This window comes from Xiphophorus maculatus, chromosome 4, assembly GCF_002775205.1.
Source record: "Xiphophorus maculatus strain JP 163 A chromosome 4, X_maculatus-5.0-male, whole genome shotgun sequence".
NCBI classification, from domain to species: domain Eukaryota; kingdom Metazoa; phylum Chordata; class Actinopteri; order Cyprinodontiformes; family Poeciliidae; genus Xiphophorus; species Xiphophorus maculatus.
In genome coordinates, this window is record NC_036446.1 from 5128663 (window position 1) to 5140157 (window position 11495).

Genomic DNA, 11495 nt, shown 5'->3' on the forward strand with positions numbered 1-11495 from the left:
GTAAACAAAATTACCTTTACCTTCACGAACAAAAAGTACTGACACAATCTCATCACTATTCAGGTAGGACTGGCCTACAAAATAATAAAGATTGGAAAAGTGTGAAGACTTTGTTTTTTATGACGTTTAAATATGAAAAAGTTCTCCTACAGTATTTTAATCAAGTTAGACAGGCCGAGAAATCAAATGTTAACTTATCATTTTTCATACTGGCCCAGAAAGGCCCAGTTAAAGTTTTAGTAATTACCTAAAACTAAATATAAAAATGTGCAGAACAAAAACATACAAGAGATCAATGTTAAGTGACTGACATTATTCTTAAAGTGGTTAAATTAGACCTGCAATAATGACTCATCATCATTATGTTTTGAAAGATGTGGAAAAGAAAACATAAAAGTAAGAAGAATTGATAAAAAGAAAAATAAAGAAGAGCCTGTGCAGAAATCAAAAACAAGACTGAAATTATTTGCCATCATAAAGCATATTGATATTGATCTTGCTCCAGTAACTCATTCAACAGCTGATTTTAGCCTGGTGTGAAAACAGTTTCAAACAAAAGTGATCATTAACCAAGACCCTGTGCAGCAGAGCATGGGAGCGGAAACAAAAATGTGCAGCACATAACCACTTAGGCTTCATTAGCAATGCTGAAAATACGGAGTCCCTCTATGCGCTAGTCGGCTGTTGACCTTTGTGAGACAGTTGCATGTTTGTTTTTTGTTGTGCTCACTCCTCTTGAGACTGAAATAGTTTTACTCAAGTCACTAGAAATAATTAGTTTAGGCTAATCAATGCTACTCGGCTTGTTTGCTTTGAGCAATACACAGACAGCAATAACATCGAGAACCCACAAACAACCTAACACTTCTCACTAGAAAAGAAGAGGGAAATAACTATTCAGAGGGTTAAAGCAGAACCTCTAGGAATCCTTGGGTGACTAAGGAGAGGCTAGCATTAAATCATTTGATCCCTTTAGCTTGTCTTTGTAGATTGGGCTACTTTCCAACAGATGCCATCAGATCTCATCAGATTGGTTTTAGGGACTTTTAGAGGCTAGGTAGACGCCTCAAACTTTTTAACACTGGAGAAGATTTTTCCAGCCCACTGGCGTTCTACAGAGTATTGCCAATTGTTTCTCAGTTTTTACTGAGTTGCAAAACTTTACTGAAATTGAAGCATGAGTCAAAGTAACACCTATGCATTCCAAATATAAGAATAAGGAATTCACAATTGCAATTCAACTCTTTTATGTACCAATTTCTCAACAGATGTCATCTCTGCTCATTTGTTGTAAAGTGCATCTCTGAGGCACTTTGCAAATAAAAATTAAAATCAATCACACATGAAGTTCAAACAGTGCATTAAGTTTGGTTCATTATTCAAGTCAGTTTACAAAGTCATCTATTAAAGAAAACCCAGCAGGTTGCATTGAGTCTCTGATTGCAGCATTTACTCCTCCTGGATGAGCATGTAGCAACAGTAGACAATCATATTGTGTCACTGAATTTTCAGCAGTCTCATGATGTGGATGCATGCATGATAGATTGGCGGAAAATCTCCCCTTTTACAGGAAGAAATGCCTAATGGAACCAGAACCTGGCTAAGTATGAATGGCCATTTGCTATACGACCGACTGGGGGTTTGAGAAGGTAGAACAAATATACAAAAAAGAATACAAAAAAGTAAAAAGTTAATAGCAAGAGGAGAGTGTTGTTATTGGCAGCATTATCTCAGCCGATGCTGTCCCATAGGATATTATATTCACATGCATGGTGTAAACTCATAACACTTAGCAAAAAGGATCAATCTGTGTGATAATCTGGTAGGTTGACAATTAAATATGGGTTGAATCAGACAGCAGAACTGAACCAGGAAAGTACATTAAAAAAACAGAAAATCTCTCAGAAATTTCACAAATGCAAGAAGGTAAACCACAAAGCAGATGCCAAGTGACAGAAAGACAACAAGAACAAACTCTGTAGTTCCAGAATGAAAGACAACATTTTTTAAGGACAGGGTTCAAATATTAAAATTAGGTTTGGGATTATATTCTACATAAATAATGCATCAAATATCAGTCTTTGTTTAGAACAACAGTATTTAAATAATGACCTATGTGGGGAGTTTCACCAGTGCCTGGTGTGCTCTGGGACGCAAGGGAAGCTGGCTCCTCTGAAATGGCAGTACGACTGTCATAATGCTGCTCCACATTTCCTCTGCGGTTCCCCTAGGAATGATGAGCCACATGAGTCACCTTGGTCTCCGAGGACAAAAGTTTGCATTGTGTAACCTACTGAGCAACCATGTCAGTCAGACAAGGAAAAATAGAACGTTTTAAGTTATTCTATAGGTGGATTTTATGTAGCAAAGTTAAAAATGTTCCGCTTTAATTTGGAGGATAACTCATTCATATTTTATAGTCTTACATATTAAAGAAGATGGCATCCTGACTGGACTCTAAAAATCTTAAAAGGCTTGGTTGTTTTATGAGCTTGACTAAAGAAGTGTTCCTCCAATTAAAGACCTTTCAGATATGCTTTAGATGCACTCAGAAGAGATCCTCATGATCCCACCGGCTTCCATATAAACTTATATGTAAAAGGAGATGCCTTTATAGACCAGTTGTTTATGGCTTTGCCAGGACTATACATTACAAACTGCATTCACTCATTCACACACACACACACTAACTCTGCACTTTAAAGTGTATACAACTTTTCTTTAACACACACCTTTAAGAAATAACTCAAAATTTTTGAAGTGAGGTTCATTAGCGTTGTAGCAACTACCATTCTGTCTTTTTGTTAGAAATCCATGCTGGTAGGATTGAAGGATTTACAGATAATTGACCACAACTTATTTACATTATTTACATCCCAAATTCTTTAAAGGAGTGATATTTTAGTTTTACCAGATGTTTGCTAACTGCTGCTGCCACTAGTCTGGTGGAGCTGTGTGGGTCAGAGTTTAGTTCGAGACTATAGCTCCAAGGTGGAGCTTTTGTAAATATGTGGCGTTTTGTATGGGTAGACATTCAGGCACACCTGAATGGCCTCCACGGGAATTCAAGGATTCTTCAAACATGCATGAATAATTAAAATTAACATTCTGTGTATGTTTTTGATAAGGGAATGATATTATAACATGATACAAAGTCAAAAAGTCAATCTTGCCTAATACCCACCGTTTAACAGAACAAGCACTCAGGAATTACTAAATAAGCTAAAACTGATAGAGCAACTGTGATTCTTTCTTCCACTGCTTTTTCTGACAACCTAGTGCTTACGTGTAGATTTTAACTGACGGATACAGTTTGACTTTGATATCTAAGCTACAATTCCACCTCTCCATGTACTAGCTACGGAGTGGTGCATTTATCGCCAACTTCCTGAACATGTTTCTCAGCATTAAAGAGTGATGAGAACAACTATGAACACGGGCAAATTCTGGGATGGTTGAGGGACCAAAGAAATATAGGTAGTGTGCTGGTGGTAGATGACAGCAGCAGTGCAGCATAGATATACTGATTCAGGAAGGGTGTTTTACAGATTAAACAAACCAGAAGAGATTAAAGGGTTTTCTGAAGTTTGACTGCTAGAGCTAGCTTGCATTTGTCGCTTCTTTAAAATAAATATCTGAAAAGGTAGATTTGGCTTCAGTGTAGAACACTATTATGATATAAAATTTAATTGGTATCTATATCCTTCTATAATGCAATAAATGCTACCTAAAGATAAGTCTTTAGATAAGATAATCCTTGGTAAGCTTTTTGGTTGTTTACAAGCCTGGGAAAAAAAAAAACATTTGAACCCTTACAGATTTATTTAGATCATTAAACAGATTTAAGGATCAGACAAACTTAACCTGAGCAAATATAAGTGTGTATTCAGAGCTGATACATTTTGTCCTCTGTACACAGACCACAGTTAATCTCCTCTATTGGACCGGACCTTTCATGCAGGTGTGACTACACTCTGATGTGGACCAAACAGCCGGACCGAGACCCACGTTGTGATTCAAAATGGTACTGCAGTTTTAAATAACAGCACAAATGTGCACAATTGAAATACAACAGCAGGATTTCCAAAGTTTGTTTTTTCCATGTCTGTGCTGTGTTCAGCCCCTGTCGTTTTTGTCCAATGTGGAAAATAATTGTAAAAGAACTGGCTTTCAGTCCACCTGTAATCTGTAGTTTGCCATTAATTTTTACATCATATGTTTGTTAGCTTTACTAGCTATTCAGATTAATTTATTATGTTTTCATTAATTATAAGCAGATTTGCTAAATTAAAATTTGGTATTTGTCCCTATAATTCCAGTATACCTCTAGATTTACAGTATATTTTTCCAATAATTACGTGCTGAAAAAAAAACTTAAATCTGCTTTTCTTGCTTCAAGAGTGCAAATGTGATTGGAAATAAAAGAAAGTGGTGTAAATATATGTATTTGATTTTGATAATTAGTGAGTTTGATGTGTGAACATAAAAAGTCATTTTAAATGATTGATGGTTGTTACATCACACTTAAAAATAGTTCCAAATCTACAGTTCTTTCCTGGTTAAGTATTTTTCCCCTACTCCAATCAACTCCAATCCATACAGTTTCTGCTCACCTTTATTTCTGAGAAGTCAGCATATTTCTTGTATTCTGTCAATGTCAGAAAGACTTGACTTAACACCATCTGGCCCAGGTCAGTAAGGCACATGGCTGGGTTTTGAGATTGACAACAGAAAATAAGTTCTCTCCCCTTCTAAAACCCTAGAACAAAGGTGAACAGTGAAGGGTTGAACACCGACTGATGTAACTGTTGTATATGCTGAATTATAAAATACCACCCCTATGTTCTTTGAGAGACATATTGTCTTACCCTTGCTGAACGCATCTACAGGTCCATAAGTGTAGCTTACTGGCTCAGCAGCAAACATCAGTCCATCAACCAAGTTACTTGCTGTGATTTGTAACAGAAGGTATGAAACTATAAAAAAACAAAAACAACTCTCAACAATTTTCCAGCAAGTGAACAAGCTTGGAATTGTAGAAGAGATCAATGACAGCTGGAAGTCATGAAGTTTGACATAAAGTTTGGTCAGTGAAATAAATAAAGCATCTATCGATCTGTCTGTCCATCCATTTGCCCGCCTATCTATCGCTTTCTTTCTCTAATCTGGAAGTGGGAGGAACATTATTTCAACATAATTATTGTTTTGATTATTCTTGGACAAAGCTTTAGCCGTTACTCGTCTGGTGAAGCAAAAACAAGACTGAAGCTTGTTTAGCGATAACTGCAGAAGACTTGGACAAGCCAATGAAATACTCGGAAAATATATATAGTTTGGTCAGATGCATTGATCACACTGAGTTTGGAGAAAAAGTGATTCTGCAAATCACCAAAAACACTATGCCAAGGGTCAAAATTACAAGTGGGAACATTACAGTGTCTTAACACCAGCAGACTTTCTATAACTATAGGAGGGAAGAATGGAGAAATATACAGACATTTTTGATAAGAATCTAAAGATAAGGTTCGTTTCAATTTCAAAGCAAGAGAATAATCCAAACACAAAGCCTCTTAACTAACTCTTAATTAGTTTGAAGGAAAGAAACCAACACTGCCAGAATGTCCAACACAACCACCTAATTTGTACTCAGATGAAAATCTAAAGAAATACAAAATCAAGTTCAAAATGTGTGTAAAGGATCCTGAAGAACCTTCAAGACTTCAAGCAAGTCTTAGAGGAAGAAAAACTCAAAATCCGACCTTTTAAATGCGGAGGAGTAGCTTCTCCAGACAGGAGACATAACAAAGCTGTCATTCTCATTAGAGGCTTTTTTTCAAAGAATTTAATATCTTTCTGTAAGTGTATAAAGTAGTCCACAAGCATAATGATAACTTGAGTTGTAGTCAACATCTGGTGTGAATTGCATTAGAGATATTTTCTCTAAGAAAAAATGTGTATAATACTTATTTTATATGGCTAAAAATGTTTTATGTGTATAAAACACTGCAAGTTGTCTTGACTAAATATGTTTAATACATGGAGAGTCGGAGGCTGAACCTCTAGTCTTTCAGCAGAAAGATAATCTTCTCTGCCTCCTGTTCAAACATCAAAACAGACAACCTAAGATTAAAATCGAAACTTCTCTAATTATTATTATGAAGGTTGTTGCTATCAGCTAAGTGCAATGGGTAACTTATTTTAAATTAAAAACTATGTTTGCTTATGTACTAATTCACATAACCATTCATTGCAGACAAGTACTGCGATGCCCTTGTTAAATGGCTAGAATGAATACAGAGTAAACTAATCTTAAAAATTAATTCCAGACAGCACTTAAAGGCTAGGCTACATAACCATGTCAACAATCATGATTAAAAAAAATATTGATGACAATTTGCTGCCACCTACTGGCTGATACTTGTGACTGCATACAGAGTAAGCGAGAGATTGAGAAATAGAGAGAAAACAGGGAGAGAAGCAGAGAGTGAGAGAGAATGTGCATGTCATATTGCTTGTGACACGCAGATGTGGTGTTTAATAAATCAGTTTTGGATAAGAATAGAATAGAATAGAATAGAATAGAATAGAATAGAATAGAATAGAATAGAATAGAGGGTCTCTAAAAACACACATGCAAAAGGCACTATGCACACTGTACAAATACTGCAATAAGTTACCCGTTTTAAATCTGTAATGGATGTAAACAATGGATGAACGCATGTCCATTATAAAATTGTTATAAAAAATCATCATAATTCAAATATTATATAAAAAGTTGAATATTTTTTTTTTCATTGAGTCAAAACTAAGATTCCAACATCAACGGAAACACTTAGTTTAGCTGATCCTTTCAAATCAGTAAGTCATTCGCACATGCGCAATCACACTGCCATCTTCTTCGACTGTCTTCAGCAGCTCCCATTTTGCTGCAGCGCCGCGGTTTTCTCATCCAATGTTTGTAGAATACCACAAGAATGATGTATTTCAAGAAACACAGCTGTCACTACCAAATTTAACTTCGCAGATCAGACCTCCGGAAACTGTAACACGGGGTAAATCGGTCATATATTCGAAACAGGTATGAAAGCATTTTGTGAAAGCGTTTTAATGTTACTTATACATGTTCTATTGTTTCTCTTTATTTTAGTTATTGTTTCGTTTGAAAAACTATTAACTACAAATTGAGACCTTTCATTGCTTGGGAAATAGGCGAAGAGGATTTGTTAAACTGGCGCATATTGTTGTAATTAATCTGTGACACACTTTAAAAAACAACATATATAATATAAAATATTAAACAAATATAAAAACATCATTCACATGAGGAAGTAATAGCGTCGGTTACTGAATAAGCCGGTTCAGGCAGTTTGACGAGGGCGATGCTACATGTAAATATTGTGGAAAGTTTGCAGACGCCTAAAAAATAATTTTAGGTAACAGGATATTTATTAATGATATGTGAGGAAGACTTTTGGCAATGACTTTGTAAGCTTTCGTTCATGCTGTCTTCAGTAAAGTATATTAATCATATTAAGTTTGTCTAATTATCGTATTTATTTACTTATTTACTTATGTATCTGTTTTACTGTTAACTGGGTTTTAAATATGAAAAACGTTAAACGCTTGAATAGAAATTAAATACATTAATATACAGTATAAGCATACACATTTGCTTGCACTTTTATGTTGAAAAGTTTGAGACCGGAAGTTAGATTGTTGATGCCGGGTGGCAAGATAAACTCTCATGTTTCCATCCTGGTCAGTATGTAGTTACACTTTAGCTCGGTAAATGTCGCACTTTTGAAAGCAGCTGGTGTTGTCTTGTCTCCAATCATGAACAGGACGCAGCTGAAGCGCTCCAGCATTTTGAGGATGGCTCTGTCCGGCTCGGAAACGATGAACCAAGATGAACACGAAGAGTCGTTCATTCTTCGAGCTCTCAAGATAGCCGCTGTGGTCGCACTTTACTGGTTCGTTTCAATAACAATGGTTTTCCTCAATAACTACCTGCTGGACAACCGAGAGCTGGATGCGCCACTGTTTGTCACTTTCTACCAGTGTGTGGTGACCGTGGGTCTGTGCTGGATCATGCAGCTTTTCGCCAAGCTGTGTCCCGGAGTCATCGACTTCCCGTCGGTCAAATTTGACTTGAAAACGTCGCGTGAAGTCCTGCCGCTGTCCGTTGTCTTCATCGGAATGATCACCTTCAACAACTTGTGCTTAAAATACGTCGGAGTGGCTTTTTACACAATCGGACGATCCCTCAGCACCGTTTTTAACGTGCTGTTATCATTTGTTATCCTGAAGCAAACCACGTCTTACCAAGCTCTAATCTGCTGTGGGATCATTCTTGGTAGGTCAACGTGTTTTCTGCTGATTGTTATTTAACTGCATCTTGCACTGGTATTTTGTGTTTTTCTAACATTGAGTAGTGACAGTTGATTGCAGTTGTTAAATCTCTGGATTTGTCTCATCTGATAATGTTTTGATATTTGTGTATTCCCGTTGCGATTACTGTGCAAAATACACCAACAGAAAAATAACAAATGTTAGAGTACCGTTTTTTGTTTTATTTATTTAACCACTTAAAATCCTATAGAAAATTTAAAAAAAAACATATTTCCTTAGACAGATTCATCCATTTTCTATAACTGCTTATAAGGTTGCCTAGGGGTGCTTGTGGAAGGTCCCCATCTGATTGGTTACTGAACCAGTTCACAGGACATGGACATATGAAACAAAAAACAAAAATAATCCTGATTACATGCAGTTATTTTAAATGCCAATATGACTACACTGCCAGAACACAAAATCTTACCAAGTATATTTGGTCTGGTTTCTACTGCAAATTAGTACACTTGAAATAAAACAAAATTAAGTTTTGAGCTAGATATAGGAGCTTGTTTCAGTATTAAGTAATTCCTTAATATTGATGAAAAAATACTCGTTCCTCAGTCAGATTTTTTTTTACTTATAACAAGATAGAAATTAAGAGACCACTACAAAATCACCAGATGTTGTGTTTGATGAAAATGTGATTCTTTTTGTCTTTTATGAATTACTGATAATTTTCTTTCAAATTCCAAATAAAAAGATATATCAATATTTGCCTGCTGAAAATGACAAATAATCAAAATAGTGCAATTGGCCTGTTTTCAGACTTCAAATGCTAACTTCAGACTTCAAAGCGTAAACAAATTCATGTTCATTTTTTTAAAACCCAAAACATTTAATTTTGAGCCAGGGCGTATTCAGAAATCATCATTTCATGGACAAACCTTACTCTCCAATCACATTTTTTATGTGTTTTTTCTTGCATCATTTTTGAGTTCAAGTGACTGACTAATAATATGCAATGAAGAACAGTTGTGCACCTACAGCAAAAAGTCATGAAAAACATAAATGTTTAACTTAAAGTCAGTTGTGATTTCTCAGTACTTTACACTTTTGCCTTTCAGGTGGATTCTGGCTGGGTGTGGACCAGGAAGGCCTGGCTGGGTCCCTGTCTTGGTCCGGTGTGTTTTTTGGGGTGCTGGCGAGTGCCTTTGTGTCTCTCAATGCCATTTACACCAAGAAGGTGATGCCTGCTGTGGATGGAAGCATCTGGAAACTGTCCTATTACAACAACATCAATGCTTGCGTCCTCTTCCTTCCTCTCATCTTTGTGTTTGGGGAAGTGGGAAAAGTGGGCAGCTTTAGTGGACTGACCAATCTCCACTTTTGGGGGATGATGACGCTAGGAGGGGTGTTTGGTTTTGCCATCGGCTATGTCACAGGCCTCCAGATCAAATTTACCAGCCCTCTCACTCATAACGTCTCAGGAACAGCAAAGGCTTGTGCACAGACTGTTATAGCAGTGGTGTATAACTCATCCAGTAAGAGCCTGCTTTGGTGGACCAGTAACATGATGGTTCTGGGCGGCTCTTCAGCTTACACATGGGTCAAAAGTAGAGAAATGCAGAAACCTACACACAGAGGGCCTCAGGACTCTGCTAAGGAAAAACTGCTCTCTGGGGAGAAAGAGAACTCTGGAGTGTAACCACACTTGGTTAGTACAAGTAAATTATGAATGTGAAATGCTCTTGAATTTGAAATGATTGTAATTTAAATTTTTGTAACAGTCTGTTTAAGAGACTAGTTTTCTGTCAGCTTTTTATTACGGTTTTATACTCAGATATTTTTCTTTTATAGTTTAGTACACAAAGGGAAGAGAAAAACACTCTGCTTGAGGGTGATTATAATAATAAGGATTGTGGTATTGTCAAGACATTTACAGCACATTTGTTACTCATTGTGGAACTTTTCTACAACTCAACTGAGTGCAGTCTTCTCACAAAGAAAAGGTTTGAAGTTATAGCCACTGTTATGTTTAATGTGGGGATTTGCAGGAAGTCTTGTTAAGAGTAGAATGAACAGCATATAAAAGGTATTTATTAGTTCAAGGTAAAAGCTAAAATGGACAAGCTAACAAATAGCCTGCTCATAGTGGACCAATGCTCCTTTCCTCTTTAAAGAAAAGCTCCCACATTTGGAATTTAAGTTGTATAGCTGCAATATAAATTGATCATTCACTGCTGCATGTTTTTTTGAGTTAGGACGGGTTGAAATTCAAATGGGCTTTTGGTTTTAAACAAACTGGTCATAAAAAAGAACAATAATTGACAGAATCCCCAGGGTGCTGTGTTTAACTGCACCACCTGTTGATTTATGGTATATAATGATGTTTATTTTATATCACGAGGCGTTCATATTAAAGGCAAAAACTTTTTATTTTTTTAAATCATTGCAGCCTTCTAGTTCAGAACTATATGAACTAGAAATTTCTTTAGAGGAAATTTTGTACTTTATTTGTAAGTCCTTTGATTGTTTTCAATCTACTCTCTTCAATTTCTGTCTGTATAAAGGTTATATATTTTGACACTCTTGTCAAATAAAACTACAAAGACCTTGTATGTTTCTTCTGTTTGTTTTGGTATTTTGGAAATTTGGTTTAAAGATTGATCTTTTCATAGGATAAACAATCATTACCAGTGTAATAGTTTGTTTTGTAAGTCTGAAAGACATTTGTTGGGCAGGTAAAAATCCAGTATTTACCGTTTCTTTCCTAAGTGATGATTAAACCCTGTTAAAATTCTAACTGAGAACATTTGTGAAATATGTCCACGGCTCTTCTCAGGAACTAAATGAAGTGTCTAGTGTCAAAAGGGCTGCATCAATAACTTTAATAGAAAAGACATGACAATGAATGAAGGAGAAATAATGATAAAGTTGTATCTTTTTTGTTTGTTTGTTTTTGGATTTTTTTGCAGTTCTGTCCAGAGAGCAATTGCCAAAAGTTAAAAATGAGAAGCTTCCTGCCTGTCAATTCAGAAATAATCCAAAAATGATGTTTTATGTATGACTTATAGCCAGCCTTCTTTCTCATTTTGTTCATCCCTTTCAAGTCTCTGCCTTGCTGCTACCCTAACAGATGATGACAGATGACATTGCACTTC

At 36.1% G+C, this 11495-nt stretch overlaps 1 protein-coding gene across 2 annotated transcripts; it reads left to right on the forward strand.

Moving 5' to 3' along the window:
* Positions 1 to 6955: 6955 nt before the first annotated feature.
* On the forward strand, positions 6956 to 10952 carry slc35c1 (solute carrier family 35 member C1). 2 transcript variants are annotated; one of them, XM_023331715.1, is made up of 3 exons: positions 6956 to 7078; positions 7842 to 8353; positions 9459 to 10952. In XM_023331715.1, exons 2-3 carry the CDS (start codon positions 7873 to 7875, stop codon positions 10037 to 10039), a joined length of 1062 nt encoding a protein of 353 aa, XP_023187483.1. In that variant the 5' UTR covers positions 6956 to 7078; positions 7842 to 7872; the 3' UTR covers positions 10040 to 10952. The 2 variants fall into 2 exon arrangements, with proteins under 2 accessions (XP_023187483.1, XP_005809538.2); XM_005809481.2 differs by lacking the exon at positions 6956 to 7078 and adding an exon at positions 7714 to 7758.
* Positions 10953 to 11495: the final 543 nt, after the last annotated feature.